Source organism: Buteo buteo, chromosome 4 (assembly GCF_964188355.1).
Source record: "Buteo buteo chromosome 4, bButBut1.hap1.1, whole genome shotgun sequence".
Lineage (NCBI taxonomy): Eukaryota > Metazoa > Chordata > Aves > Accipitriformes > Accipitridae > Buteo > Buteo buteo.
This window is the reverse complement of record NC_134174.1, coordinates 51,504,790-51,521,522: the sequence shown is the minus strand read 5'-3', so window position 1 is coordinate 51,521,522 and position 16,733 is coordinate 51,504,790. Positions and strand designations below refer to the sequence as shown.

At 41.3% G+C, this 16,733-nt stretch overlaps 1 protein-coding gene across 3 annotated transcripts in view; it reads right to left on the bottom strand.

Annotated features, from left to right (window-relative positions):
- The window catches only part of LOC142030240 (protein FRA10AC1), a 34,600-nt gene that overhangs the window by 7,001 nt on the left and 10,866 nt on the right, over positions 1–16,733 (bottom strand). For all 3 annotated transcript variants that reach the window (XM_075026081.1, XM_075026082.1, XM_075026080.1), the window contains 2 exons: positions 9,532–9,616; positions 3,617–3,662 (listed from right to left, as the gene is read on the bottom strand). In XM_075026081.1, the coding sequence (XP_074882182.1) occupies positions 3,617–3,662; positions 9,532–9,616 (131 nt within the window). The remainder of the gene's footprint in view (positions 1–3,616; positions 3,663–9,531; positions 9,617–16,733) is intronic.

Below are 16,733 nucleotides of genomic sequence, written 5' to 3'. Positions count from 1 at the left end.
TACATTAAATATGTTCAACCCTATGCAAGGTATGGTTATCAGTACCCTGTGTCATCAGGAATAATTTATATCCATTATAAAGAAATAAAAATCTACCAAGAGAAATTTATACTATATAAAACTTTTTGGAACTCAAGCAGACTCTGTTTATTTCACATCTTCTGAAAAAAATCCCAAAACAAACCAGAAAAACAGGCAGAGAGAAAAGAGAGATAATCAGTTTTATTTATGATTAGCTGCTCTTTACAGTATGTAAAATCCATTTTGGATCTTCTACATTTTGGATATGAGACTGGATATATTCACAAGAATATAGTTGGAACAATATCTTCAGATTGCTAAGGCAAGCAATGAATTCTTACGTAAATCAGAACTTGACTGTGTACAACACCATAATTCTGTGCCCTTACACATTTACTTGCATTTATGATCATCTAAATATTTGAAAACATGGTGGGTTTTTGTTTTGTTTTTTTTTTTAGTAAAACCATGCCAGACGTGTATAAACAGCCAGGCGTCTCTTACCCTCCTTTCATTCTACAATCCTTACAACATGTATTCAAACCTTGACTTGAATATAGAATCCACTCTTTCTGAAGGCTTTTTCAGTAGTATTTATCACTCTGGTATATCTGAATGTCATAAAAGCATTAAAAACCATATTTTTGCAAAGTAAGAGATCATTAGAATCTCCATCGTATATATGGAGAACCCAAATCGAAGGGAACTATGGACCACATTATTCAGTACTTGAAACATGACTTTTCCTACAGTTAGATGTCCAAGAAAGGAAGACACAGAAACCAGCATGCTGAGTGTACATATATCTAATTTAATCAGCAAGAAAAATGTATGTGCAAAATTCCACTTCCATCTGAAGTTCTGTCACCTTGCTATGAACTGCAGGGAAGTTACTGCTTTCATGTTCAGAATTATAACTCCTATAATCTGGCTGTTAAATGTGTGCTTTCAAAAACTATTAGCATCTTCTGCTTCTTGCAGAAGAACAGAATAGGTGAAAAATAAAAGTACTATGAACTAAATGAATTACTGAAAATCAAATATACTAAGGAAATCTAGAGAGCCAAAAGACTGATTTTAATGCATTTTGATCAGAACTCAGAGCTACCAGATTGGTACATGGATACATGGTGCACTATCCAGGTATTGATACTCTGCCTATTTTCCATGGAGGAAATTACTGAGAAAAAATAAAGGGGAACAGGTTTGGAAGAATATTTGTTTAAATAAGGTAAAGCATATTATATGTATATTTATACATATATAAAGGCTAAGAAAGACACTACTATGCTAAAAGTTAAATGTTAGTTCAATGAAATAGTGAAAAAATGGAGAGCAGGTCAATTTGCAGGTATTAAACCCTATTTTGCCAAATAACATGTCTGGTTTGAGTATTTTACTACTTAATCTACAAATACAAATACAAATAAGTAGAAAACAGCAAACAGACCCACATGTTCAGCTTTGGTCTTTCTGCATATTGCTGAAAAACTCCTATTTCACCTCTACCCAATAAACTTGTTACCTATATTCCTACAGAAAACTTTTACCACTATTGCCTTTTGCCTAAAATAACTTTAATTTTAAAATTTTATGCCATACCTTACAATTCATGCTTTGAAAGTAGAGCAAAAAGTACTTGGGAAGGCATGTCAAGTATGATTTTAAAATAGCTTAAAAGCTTTTAATTTTAAGGATTTATTTTCAGACCAACTAACTCATATGTCTACTATTCACTGATTTATAAAATTTAAAGTAGGGTTTCTACCTTAACTTAAGATTTTAATTAAGAAAATGCCCATTTTGTGGAACCATTTATTGAAACTGGCAACTGGTAACTGGCCATTAAGGTAACATTTTAAATTTAACAAGACACAACAGCAAAACACAAAACGCGGCAAAAGATTGGAGTGGGAAAGAAAAGAGAAAGAAATAATCTGGCATTTACAATTAGTAATACAAGTGACACCTCTCCTTTCACTCATCCTAACCCTTCTTCTTCCCCATAAGCTTACAAAGACAGACATCAAAAAGCAACCAAATGTGAGTAACCCATTCCTATGTTCCCTTCTTAACATACCCCAAACCACAGTACTGTCTACCAGCAGTGGTTCTCATCACTACTATTGTCGTCAGAGCTAAAATAAGAACATGCTCTCCCTTTTTTAACGTGAATTATCAGACAGGTAGGTATTAATGCTTTATTACATTTAATAAAGCAATTTGTACTACTGATTTATACTTAAAAATAGGAAATAAAAGGCATTAAAGATTCATGCCTTTTTTTAAGTGATCATTTGAAACTGCACTTGAAAAGAGCTCCCAATACACAGGGTTGAATTCTTGCGCCCCCTAGTGGTGAAATATACTATTTATCAATTCGTATGTTCCAACTGTATGCTTTCAATTAGGATTTCATTAAAAAGTTTAAAACATGTAATTCTGCAGTTTCTCCCACATTTTTAAATATGGAGTACCAGATATTAAAAGTACAATGCAGCTTTAAATTCTTTTTCCTCACTCATGAAGAAATAATTGTTCATAAATTACTCATTTCTCATTTAATTTTAATTATCTTTTTAAAGCATTCAATAAAGCATATAACTATATCAAATGTAACTATCTGTTAATATAATCTGTAGTGATGAATGCAACATAGGACTACAACTACCTTTAGGAGCTTTAATCTTTATAGCTTAAAAAATCCCAGCATTAACGTTCACACTTCCTCCTCTGAAGTACAATATAAATTCTTTTAAAAACAAGTGTATTTCTAACTTCTTGTAATATATTATAATAAATAGAGTTGTTTACAGAATTGTTCTGATCAACAGTATCACTCCATGCAATTTTCTTGCGTGTGCATGCATGACTTCTGAAAACTGTACATGTGTATAAAGATCTACCCACAGGAACAGCAATACATTCACATAATTTTCTTGTTTGTTCAGCTACCTGAAGAAGTCCATGCAGCTAGGCCATGGAATGGGGACCACCGTGCAAAGTCCCAATAACACATTGGTAAGAACTCACACACAGAAGCAGCCAGAATAAAATACTGATTTAGAAACAGGACTAGGAGACATGACAACCATTCCCACTGATTCCCACTGAAGCTTTCAAAACCAATTTAGCCTAAAACAGACATCACACATGGAACTTTAATTAAAAAGTTAACATTTTGCAAAACAGCATTGGAGAAACTGTTAAGAAAATTATTTCCTGAGGAAAAGTATTGAGAGACTTCAATTAAAGGTATCAAAGACTAATGAGGTAACATAGAACTACTGGAGAAAAGCAGATAAAAAAACATATCCATGAAATTCAACATTATCAAATGCATTATGTTGGTGTTCATTACAAATCTGACCTTGTGAAAATAACCCATATATTCTCTTAATTTTAATATATGCAGATCAGTGTGCACTCTAGAGCTATGTGGCATAAACCAGCCAAGTTAGAAGTTAGGTCAATTTATTGTCCATTATCTGATAAATTTACGAGTATTGGCAAATACTGTCTAACAAAGTTAAGTCAAAACACAGCAAGAAAAGCATCAAGGAGAAATGTAATATAAAATGAAAGGCAGCATTACCTTTTCCTGAAATTACTTCTTTCTCATGTCGCCATCTAAATCCAAACTGTTAAGATAAGAACCAAAATTAAGTTGCGAATAGTCAACGTATTCTGTAATGTAAAGACTAATTTCAGTTGACTGATGTCCTGCGTGTGGTTCATCCATTCAATTCTGGTTAGTAAAATTTAATTTCTTTCTCTTTTAATTAAAAATATCTCTCTGCCTCTGCTCACCAGAAGGATTCCAATTTACACATGCAATTCAAATTCCAGTAGATGCTGTTCAGTACTGAACAGCAACTTTCTAAAAGGCTTCATAGCAGGCAGAACAAATAGGAAATTAGGATAGACTGACTTTACTAGATACTTCATTGCAATTTTGTCCATACAAAAAACTGAGAAGACAAATGGAATACTGAAAAGTCATATTAGCACATGTCAATGGATCACCTCTTACACCCTAAAGACTAAGACAAAAAAAACCCACCAACAAGTTAGTGGTATTTCTCTTCACATTGCCTAGAAACTTCGTATGTAGATAACCCATCTACTATTTTTGTTTTCCAGTAAAATCTGCTTCATCCTCTCAAAATGGCAAGTAGCCTAGTGAAAAGATTGAAGACTGAAGGGAGTGAGAACAGCCTGGGAAAACCAATTTTCACTAACAAGTAGAAAGGGGGGATAAAACTCAGAGCCATACAACTTCTCCAAAAAGGGCTATCTTGTATTTTCATTTAAAATTCATGAACACGGGATGATAGCATGATAAGAATGCTGCTCTGTAAGCAAAGCACAGAAGACACTGAACTTCCATGTTAAAAGATGGGGAGGGAAGAGGGGGAAGAAGGGTTACAAAATCAGAGATGTAAAAAAATGGCTGCAAAGCCTATCTTTGGCACCTGAGTTCCAAAGCATCCTTTGGAATATGGACCTTCTCTTGGTGCACTCATAGACTGAACCCACACAAATGTGCATTTTGTAGATACAGTGGCATAAATTCTGTAATATACTGGATTGACTTTTTATGTCTTTAATTTTAAACACTGTACAGAAGTACAGGTATCTATTGCTGTGTGTGGTCTTTAATGTTGTTGATTTTTTTAATAAACCACAATAATTGTTTATCTGAAGGGCAACAGCATGGAGTTCTCATACATGAAATGGTATGTGGTTCAAAGAACATCAGAAAAAACAGGGAAACAAAAGTTTTGGCTTTTTAAGAATGTGCCATACTCTCATATAAATGCTCTGTACCTTAATAACAAAGCTGAAAAAAATGAGCAGAAAGACATCAGTAGCTAAAGGTTTTATCGGCACTGATTTTCCTCAAGTCAATATATTACATAGAAGATGTCTAAGAAAATTAAAAATTTGTACACCAAAAAAATATTTGCCTCTTTAAATCAGTCCACTAATTTTCAAATTGGTATTATAACATAAACAATGTCTTCACACCTACTGTTTTCACTGGTAAAGAAATCACAGGAGAAGATCAGGTTCTGCTCTCATACTACGCATGATGACAGTTTGCTAAGGCTGGATCAGGTTGTGCTTGGCCTACTCTACAAATCTGCAGTGTGGTCTAAAGTACCATTATACCACCCACGCTTCAGTCAAACAAAAATTAATCAGTTGTAAAAACCAAGAACCGTCTTGAACATTTCAGTGAAAACAGAATGTAAAATACATCCGTAAATGCAGAAATCATGATGGAAACCCGGTGATCCAAAGAGTGATGGTAATTGTTTTTGCTCTTTTAAAGGATATTTACTGTTTTATAGGGTATTCTAATTCTGAAAAGCTTGTGATGCAATTGAAAAATACTGCAAGTTTACAATTAAACATCGACAGTATTTTGGCACCAATTTTGTACGTGCGTTGCTGGCAATAAAGAGTGAAAACCAATTTGACCTTATCTGCATGTTTGCTTTTTCATAGTCTTTCTGCTACTTCACCAACCACCAAGTTATCCAGGCTCATTTTTGCTAATGCAGTAGACTTTTATACCAATTTTCCCTCACAGTCCAAACTTGACTTAATAAGATATAAATCAGATTATATGCTTACAGAGTATTTCTGTAATGATATCAAGAAAAATAAGCAAAATAAAAGAAAGAAGGGAGCCAGAACCACCTGTAGTACATCTAGGACAAAAGCTGTCCTCATCCGCATCCATTTTTGCCAATCATTCTTTCACCAACTAGTGGAAAATCACAGAGTGACCAAGGCTAAGAAGAAACAATAAAATAAAAAGTAAATACAATTTAAGTCCTCTAACTAAGCTAAAATATCAGGAACAGATTAAACTATACAGGAAAAGTTAAAAATTAGGGCAGGTTCTTGAACAGTCAGCCTGCAATATTAAGGAATGCAAAAGGATCATCAGCAGACAGCATTTATTCTGCCTTCTTTGTTAAATTAATTCAACAAGATTCTAAATGAGCTATTTCTACAAGGTAGACCAAGACCAAGTAGAACTCCAAAACAGATGCTTTACAAGAGTATCAAATGGCTAACTTAATAAGAAATGATAGTTTTAAAAATGTGAAAGACTATTTAATATCCACAAACAATAAAATTCCCAAATTAAATATGGATTGCTTGTATAATATGCATTGGCTGCAGCAACAACTAACATGTCCACAGTTACCTCTTTCAGAAAAAAACAAATGTATGAATTTAGACAACACTGTGGAAAAATACCATAGATATTTTAAATCTTTTTATTTTCACAGGAAAGCCTCCATGCTGAAAAACAATGACAAAAGAGAACATCTTAACATTACCAAGTGGAAGACAAGTTGGCCTAGAAATCTGAAAACAATCTGGAAATAAAAACAAAAGAATAAAATGTATTCTGTTTAATGACCAGGTGTCAGACAGATTTCATTTCTTAGCAAATAGGAGATGTTTCCAATCTGTTAAGCTACAAAACAAAGCACAGAGACAGCAAATAAGAACCCTTCTAGGAAAATAAGACAACAAAGAGAAGAGAATGTTTCTAGTCCAATGCGTATCAAAGTAAAACTTACATGCAGAGCACTCTCCCCTAGTGCACTGCAAAACTGACAATAGAACTGAACCATCTGACAATACAGACGGTCATTTATCAGCCTCAAAGCTTGCAGACAAGATGCACTGAAGGTTCAAAGACAACCTTAACCTAAAAAACTCTGATCTAGGGAAAATGTGAGGAGTAACAGGCCCATCACAAGCAAGAGTTGTCAGTGCACACTCTTCCAGTGTCTCCAAGAAGCCTCACACCACAGGGTCACCTTGGCATTTCTCATTAAAAGAGAAGGAAAAGATTGTTATGTCCTAACTACACAATGAAAAGTGGGATCGCGGGTCACAGGGTTCTATTTGCCTGCGGTGCCAGCAACCGAGGTGAGTGCAGGTGTGCCAAGTGAGTGCGTGAGCACCAGTGAAGACCAAGCCAGACTAGCCATCAGCTAGATGAAGTGACCTGGGAGCAAGGAGGGTGAGTGGGTCTCCACTGGCCAGCTCTGGGTGTGAGAGCACCTGTGTATCTCTAGGGACAAGAGCACGGCGGGGGGGGTCTGCTACGGGACCAGGGACCAGGGGAGTGCCAGCCATCTCTGTGTGCATATGTGTATATGCATGCGTGTCTGTGAGTGAAACACTCTGAACCAGCAACTGGAGTGCAGCTGTGGCCTTGGGGGTTCATACATCTTGGGGCTTCTTACTGTTTTCTTTTGAGCTTCAGTCTTTGACAAGGTACTCTGCTTATTTTTCAGAGAGCCCCTCCCATGAAACTGGTCCTTATTATTATCCAGTACTTGGGAAAACAGTGTTTTTTCTCAGAAGAAGAGTTCTAAATGAGATCTGAGCTACAACCTCTATGCAGAGATCTCTAGAAGAATTAACTGGAAAAGATTTTGGCTAGTAGCAAAACAATTACAGCTGTGAAAAGACAGATGAGTATGTATGTGCAAGTCTCAATCTATGCAATATATATATATATATTAAAAACATCACAGAAAGCTGATCTCCAGCATTACTTTGACACCACCTAGCAGGATACAGAATCATGGAATCACAGAACAACCCAGGTTGGAAGGGACCTCGAAAGATCATCTTATCCAACCTTTCATGGGAAAGGGAGCCTAGATGAGATTATCTAGCACCCTGTGTAATCGCATCTTGAAAACCTCCAGTGATGGGGACTCTACCATGACACTGGGGAGGTTGTTCCAGTGAATGAAATGTTCTCACTGTAAAAAATTTCTTTCTTATATCAAGATGAAGCATCATCATATAAAGCATCAACAACTATCACACAAAAGGTTGGCCAGCTGAGAAACTTGTTACCCACCATGCACCTCTCAGCACCAGTACTGCAAAACAGAAGGTAAGGGGGCCTAAAGAGATCCAACTTTGTTTCCGGAAATGCAGAAAAAGAATCAAGGCAGGAAAAATCTGAAAGCACAGACTGCATTCCATTGGTGTGAATGGATCAGCAGCCTATTTCTGACTTCCAAGAAAAAAACCTGCTCTGACATCCTTCCGTACCAAATATGGGCATGGATAAATCAATAACTGAGAAAAATCTCATTTTTTCTATTTTTCTAAGAATTTCTAAGAAAGGACTCTCACATGGTCAGAACGTTTTTGAGAACAGAAAGCATAACCTAATATAAGAGAACAAATTACATGATACAGCAGAGTTATGCTGACATGGCAATTCCAAAAATATAGGTAATGAATTATGAGCATAAATAGGAATTTAGAATGACCTCAAAGTTAGGACAGCCACATTTGACGTCTGACAGGGAAACACTGTTCATACAACACACGCACATGCAAAAAAAAAAAAAGGAAAACTGGGGCAGAACAGTTTCCCACAAAAGATAGCAAACATATGGAAACTTGGCACAGGAGTGAAAGAAACAAAATCTGTAAGCATGCTCAAGGGAAAATCAGTTGGGGAGGGTAGGGCAGAGACTGAGGGATATGACACAGCTATAGGAAAATAAAATAAAATTTACTCAAAAAAAAAAGGAGGGAAGACATCTTCAGCATTTTACTTTTTTTAATTTTCATTTAATTTTTGCATTTTTCTGTTCCAATTTTCTTTAGAAGGCTATCATCTTTTCTGCCTAATATTAGAGTTTAGGCGCAGTCCTTGCAAACATTCACCAGTGAATGTAATTTTCAGTACTACAAATACTCTCAAAGAACTTTATATAGACCCTGTTTGCAGGGCTGTGTTGTTACTATGTGCTAACAACACTAAGACGCATCTCAGCTCACCAACACTCTTTGCAAAATCACAATAGAAAATTCACATATTCTTTCTGACCAAGAGATCAGTCAGTTAAAAACTTGGAAACAACAAAGGCTGTTCTGGTTAAGAAGAAAAACTGGGGCTGGAATTAGGCTGGATCTCTTAAGAAATTCTATTTACTTACAAGGAACATACAAATCCTGCTTCCATAAACAGAAAAGAACAACCAGCAAAAGACGCTGCTTTAGAACAGACCTTTCCAAAATTGTTTCTGCCAACACTCAAGTACAAAACTCTCTCTCTTTTTAGACTCTTTGTTTTTTTGTAACAGTAACATTCCCAGGGTTTTTTTAGGCTTCATCTAGTGCTTCTCTCCAGGCGAACCTCTCTAGCCTTCTCTCCTTAACCTCTCCGCATTTTCTGCCTTTCTTACACACAATGTACCTCTTCATAAAACACCATCTGACAGAAATGCTCCTGTTCCCACAGAAGCACATTTTTGGGGCAGTGACAATGCTTGGATTCAAACTGCTGCTGCTTATTAAACAACTTGACAAATTCTCACAACTCTCTTTCTAGGGAAGGGGTACTAACATTCTGGTTTCACAACATATCCACGATCATAAGGCACTTTTTAAAAAAGGACATACTTTAAAACCAAGATGATTTACAATAATGAAACGTACCTTATTCTCTTTGTATCTACTGAGATCTGCTATACAGTATTCTTTGAACAATTTATCATAATACTTCTTTGCAAGCCTCTTCTCCCTGTAACAAAAGGTATTACTTTTTATTAAATATAGAACATGATACAATTCATTTTACTTTGTAATGACATTAGCAAGACAAAGACATGTTGTTTCATCCAAAGAACACAAGTAGCAGAACTAGAAGCATAACAGAAATACACTCAGTGAGCTAAGGGGTAATTTTCATAAAACTGGAAAAATACATCTAAAATATATCTACAGCACAAATTAAACTATATTTTTTCAAACTAGGCTTCCTTCAGAGTTTTCAGAACAGTCGTTTGGATCCCAGAGAATGCACAAATATTTCTGTATTGGGTCTGGCTGAGATGGAGTTAATACTCCCCACAGCAGCCCTCATAGCACTGTGCCCTGCATCAGTAGCTAGAAAGGCGTTGATAGCACACCAGTGTTTTGGCTACTGCTGAGCAGTGCTGGCACAGCATCAAGGCTGTCTCCCCAACATTTTTGCCCTCCCCTCAATGGCAGGCTGGGGCAGGGCAAGATCTTGGGAGGGGACACAATCAGGACAGCTGACCTGAACTAACCAAACAGATATTCCATACCATATGACGTCAGCTCAGATATAAAAGCTAAGTAAAGGGAGACAGAGGGGGGGGCATTTTGTCTTCCGGAGCAACCACTACGCGTACTGAAGCCCTGCTTCCCGAGAAGTGGCTAGACATCGCCTGCTGATGGGAAGTAGAGAATAACATCATCTGGTTTTTTTCTTTGCTTTCGCACGCGCGACCTTTGCTATCACTGTATTAAACTGTCCTTATCTTGACCCATGAGCCTTCTGTTATATTTTCTTCCCCCCCAGCTGAGGAGGGGGAGTGATAGAGCGGCTTTGGTGGGCACCTGGCATCCAACCAGGGTCAACCCACCACAGTCCTTTTTGGCGCCCAACGTGGGGCGACAACGGCAGTTTTGCATTAAGCGTTCTATAGCTAGTTATTAAGTGGCAAGCTCCTGTGCAGGTCACCGAGCTTGTTAGCTGCTTGCTTATCTCTAGCTTGCTGAGTTTGGGAACATGTTAATGCAAATAATGGCTGCGTGCTTTGTCCTGGCACTGATGGCTCTGTTGTGCTGTGGGAGCTATCTTGTGGGGAGAACGAAGGAACGCGGGAACGTGCTAATACAAATAATGTCTATGTGTTTTGTCCTGGCGCTGATGGTTTTGCTGTGTTGTGGGAGCTATCTTGTGGAGGAGATGAGAGAACACATCTCCCTCTCCCTACCAGGCATTGATGTGAATGGTTTTATTATGCAGGCTCCCGAGGTCCTTGTTCACCCTTATGTGAGCTGTTTAATACTAATAATTAATACTGGTGGCATATTATGGGTATTGTGGAATCTGGTCTCATCCTGGTATAAGAGAAGGCAAGTTTTAGGTGAGGCAATACTGAAATGTGCCCTCAAGCGACCGGTCCCTGGGTGGCAGGGTATATGGAAGGATTTGGGCAGATTCCTAGGACGGTTATCACCTCCCATAACCTGGGACTTTACATCTGAACAGGCAAGTAACCCTGGCAAACTGACACGCCACCTGATAGAAGGGTGCCTTGCTTATCCCAATGAGAACCAGCAGCTTCTTGCACTGTACTGGGGCCTGGCCTATGCCTACCGAGCCATAGTTCAACACTGTCAGAGGACCATGGTTGAGGCAGGGACCCAGACTGTATCTGAGGACACCATGCTCGAGATAGGGACCCAAACAACAACAACTACAGTAATTGCCCCAGTAGTGAAAAGGAAGCAGTGGACAAGGAGATCAACGGGTCCATACCATCGATTAGTGAGGGAAGAAGAAGAAGAGGAAGGGTTTGATCTAGAAGCTGGTCCTTCAACAAAGAAATTGGAGGAAGGAGTGAGGGAGCTTAAACAGGAAGCGGAAACTACCCGGTCCCTGACGTCCTCAGAACTTCGGGACTTGCGGAAAGATTACAGCCGCCAGCCAGGTGAGCGGATTGCTGCCTGGCTGCTCCGATGCTGGGATAACGGGGCTGATAGTCAGCAACTGGAAGGCAAGGAAGCCCAACAACTGGGATCCCTCGCTAGAAACCGGGGAATTGAAAGAGGAATTGGAAAAGAGGCAGCAGTTTGCAGTCTCTGGAGCCGGCTCCTCTCAAGTGTGAGGGCAAGATACCCATTCAAGGAAGATCTTGTGAATTCCTCAGAAAAGTGGACTACTGCAGATGAAGGCATCCAGTATCTGAGAGAGTTAGCAGTGGTGGAAGTCATCTACAGTGATCTAGATGATGAGGAAGTATCCAAAGATCCAGAGGATGTCCTGTGCACACGGGCCATGTGGCGAAAGGTGATTCAAGGTGCCCCAGCATCGTATTCTAACAGCTTGGCAGCAATGTATTGTCCAGATATGGAAACACCAACTGTGGAGAAAGTGTCGTCTTGGCTCCAAAACTTTGAGGAAAATCTCTGTGCCTCCTCATCCCTACAGGACAGTGCCTTGGCTGTTAGGGATGCTCCAAGAAATCAGTCCTCTCCTGCCCAAGTCAGAGGGAAAGGGAGCCCAAGGCGTATGCCACGTGGTACACTCTGGTTCTTCCTGCGTGACCAAGGGGAGGACATGAGGAAGTGGGATGGTGAACCTACCTTTAAGCTGGAAGCCCGCGTACGTGAACTGAGAGGGAAGACAGCTGTTAAGAAGGGGTCACCCAAGAAGAAGGCTGTCAGCGTAGTTGCTGTAGAGGCCCAAGAAAACACTCAGCGATCCTCCAAGCGCAGAAGAACTGAAACCACCCCCCTTGATTCTGGTGAGGGGACTTCTGGTCTGGTACCGCAAGGATCGGACAGTGAATATTCTGATGAGGAACAGCAATAGAGGGTCCCTGCCTTCGGCCAGGAGGAGGAAAGGGATGACCGGATATACTGGACTGTGTGGATTCGATGGCCTGGCACATCAGACCCACAGAAGTATAAAGCTTTGGTAGACACTGGTGCACAGTGTACACTGATGCCATCAGGATACAGGGGCACAGAACCCATCTGGATCTCGGGAGTGACAGGGGGATGCCAAGAATTGACTATACTGGAGGCTGAAGTGAGCTTGACAGGGGACAAGTGGGAAAAGCACCCCATTGTGACCGGCCCAGAGGCCCCTTGTATCCTTGGCATAGACTACCTCAAGAGAGGGTACTTCAAGGACCCAAAGGGGTACCGATGGGTTTTTGGTGTAGCCACTGTAAATGCAGAGAAGATCAAACAGCTATCTACCCTGCCTGGCCTCTCGGAAGATCCCTTCACTGTGGGATTGCTGCAAGTTGAAGAACAGCAGGTGCCAATCGCTACCAGGACAGTGCACCGTCGGCAATATCGGACAAACCGAGACTCCCTGGCTCCCATCCATGAGCTGATTCATCACCTAGAGAGCCAAGGAGTCATCAGTAAGACTCATTCACCTTTTAATAGTCCTATATGGCCAGTGCAAAAGTCTGATGGAGGATGGAGGTTAACAGTAGATTATCGCGGCCTGAATGAAGTGACACCGCCACTGAGTGCTGCTGTACCGGACATGTTAGAGCTCCAATATGAACTGGCATCAAAGGCAGCCACATGGTATGCTACAATTGATATTGCCAATGCATTTTTCTCCATTCCTTTGGCAGCAGAATGCAGGCCACAGTTTGCTTTCACATGGAGAGGTGTCCAATACACCTGGAATCGACTGCCCCAGGGGTGGAAGCACAGCCCTACCATTTGTCACGGATTAATCCAAATGGCACTGGAACAAGGCGATGCCCCTGAACATTTACAATACATAGATGACATCATCGTGTGGGGCAACGAGGCAGAAGAAGTGTTTGAGAAGGGAAAAAAGATAATTCAGATTCTTCTGAAAGCTGGTTTCGCCATAAAGAAAAGTAAGGTCAAGGGACCTGCACAGGAGATTCAATTCTTGGGAATAAGATGGCAGGATGGACGCCGTCATGTTCCAATGGATGTGGTTAACAAGATAGCATCTATGTCTCCACCAGCCAACAAGAAAGAAACACAAGCTTTCCTAGGCCTTGTGGGGTTCTGGAGAATGCATATTCCAGGTTATAGTCAGCTTGTGAGCCCTCTCTATCGAGTAACGCGGAAAAAGAACTATTTTGAATGGGGCCCTGAACAACAACAAGCTTTTGAGCATATCAGACAGGAAATAGCTCGTGCAGTAGCTCTTGGGCCTGTCCGGACAGGACCAGATGTACAAAATGTACTCTACACTGCAGCTGGGGAGCATGGTCTCACCTGGAGCCTGTGGCAGAAAACACCAGGAGAAACCCGAGGTCGACCATTAGGGTTTTGGAGTCGGGGGTACTGAGGATCAGAAGCCCACTACACCCCGACTGAAAAAGAAATACTAGCAGCATATGAGGGGGTTCGAGCCGCTTCAGAAGTTGTTGGTACAGAAGCATATCTCCTCTTGGCACCACGATTGCCCGTGCTACACTGGATGTTCAAAGGAAACATCCCCTCTACACATCATGCAACCAGCGCTACATGGAGTAAGTGGATAGCATTGATCACACAACGAGCTCGACTGGGGAAATCTAACCGCCCAGGAATTCTGGAAGAGATCATGGACTGGCCAGAAGGCAGAGATTTTGGAGCATCACCTGAGGAGGTGGCTCGTGCCCAAGAGGCACCACCATATAATGAGCTATCAGAAGACGAAAGGTGTTACGCTTTGTTTACTGATGGATCCTGTCGTGTGGTAGGGAACCATCGGAAGTGGAAAGCTGCTGTGTGGAGTCCCACACGACAAGTCGTTGAGGCCACTGAAGGAGAAGGCGAGTCAAGTCAGTTTGCAGAAGTGAAAGCCATCCAACTAGCCCTAGACATTGCTGAACGAGAAAAGTGGCCGGTACTCTACCTCTATACTGACTCCTGGATGGTGGCTAATGCCCTATGGGGGTGGCTACAGCAGTGGAAGAAGACCAACTGGCAACGCAGGGGTAAACCCATCTGGGCAGCAGCATTGTGGCAGGACATTGCTGCCCGTGTAGAACACGTGACTCTAAAGGTACGTCATGTAGATGCTCACGTGCCCAAAAGCCGTGCCACTGAAGAACATCGAAATAATGAACAAGTAGACAAGGCTGCCAAAATAGAAATAGCTCAGGTGGACCTGGACTGGGAGCGTAAGGGTGAGCTATTTGTAGCTCGATGGGCCCATGAGACATCAGGACATCTAGGGAGAGATGCAACATATAGGTGGGCTCGTGATCGAGGGGTGGACCTGACCATGGAGGCCATCACACAGGTCACTCATGAATGTGAAACATGTGCTGCAATCAAACGAGCGACCAGAGTAAAGTCTCCCTGGAACAGAGGGCGGTGGCTGGGCTTTCGATATGGCGAGGCCTGGCAAATTGACTACATTGGACCACTGCCACGAACATGCCAAGGCAAGCGCTACATACTCACCATGGTGGAAGCAACTACTGGTTGGCTAGAAACATATCCTGTAAACCATGCCACTGCCCGAAACACCATCTTAGGCCTCGAAAGGCAAATTTTATGGCGACACGGTACCCCAGAAAGGATTGAATCAGACAATGGGACTCATTTCCGAAATAACCTCATAAGCTCCTGGGCAAAGAAACATGGCATTGAGTGGGTGTACCACATACCCTATCACCCGCAAGCATCTGGAAAAATTGAGAGATATAATGGACTGTTGAAGACTATGTTGAGAGCGCTAGGCAATGGGACATGGAAACATTGGGATACAAATTTAGCAGAAGCCACTTGGCTAGTTAACACCAGAGGATCTGCTAACCGTCCTGGTCCTGCCCAAACAAAACCCCTACATACTGTGGGAGGAGATAAGGTTCCCGTAGTGCACATGGGGAAGTGGCTGGGGAAGGCAGTGTGGATTGCACCTCCCACGGGAAAAGGCAAACCCATTCGTGGGATTGTCTTTGCTCAGGGACCTGGGTGTACTTGGTGGGTAATGCGGAAGGATGGGGAGACCCAGTGTGTGCCTCAAGGACATTTAACCTTGGGGGAAAAATAATCTGTGATGTGAGTTGTATGTTGTAGGAAGTAATGTAGCAGGAATGACCTGAACTGCAGAGGAGTGAACTTCGCAAGGAACCAGACAAGTGCATCGGTGACCCAAACCAAGCGGGTGTTGGTGCCCAGCATTCGAACATACTGCTTTTCCTGTCCTGACCACTCATCTTGATGGATGGGGCCTAAGTCATAACCTGAGTGTGAACATCTGGAGGAGTGGAAGAAGCCCATGGAATATCTATCTTTTAAAGGACAAGGGATAGTAATTAATAAGAATGTATAAATCTGTACATTGGGTATAAAAGTGGTTTCAGTACGTAGTTTCAGCTGTAAGTGTTGGTAAGAAAGGATTTCAGTAATGAGAATTAAATACAATAATATCGTTAGAAGATATCTGTATTAAATTATGTGGGACCTGAGCAGGACGCAAATGGTATGGAATAAGGGGTGGAGATTGTATTGGGTCTGGCTGAGATGGAGTTAATACTCCCCACAGCAGCCCTCATAGCACTGTGCCCTGCATCAGTAGCTAGAAAGGCGTTGATAGCACACCAGTGTTTTGGCTACTGCTGAGCAGTGCTGGCACAGCATCAAGGCTGTCTCCCCAACATTTTTGCCCTCCCCTCAATGGCAGGCTGGGGCAGGGCAAGATCTTGGGAGGGGACACAATCAGGACAGCTGACCTGAACTAACCAAACAGATATTCCATACCATATGACGTCAGCTCAGATATAAAAGCTAAGTAAAGGGAGACAGAGGGGGGGGCATTTTGTCTTCCGGAGCAACCACTACGCGTACTGAAGCCCTGCTTCCCGAGAAGTGGCTAGACATCGCCTGCTGATGGGAAGTAGAGAATAACATCATCTGTTTTTTTTCTTTGCTTTCGCACGCGCGACCTTTGCTATCACTGTATTAAACTGTCCTTATCTTGACCCACGAGCCTTCTGTTATATTTTCTTCCCCCCCAGCTGAGGAGGGGGAGTGATAGAGCGGCTTTGGTGGGCACCTGGCATCCAACCAGGGTCAACCCACCACAATTTCTTAGTTCTTTCTGTCATCAATTCATTTTGCCACCTCCTAAAGGTCTTTCATTTTTAAATGCATTAAATATC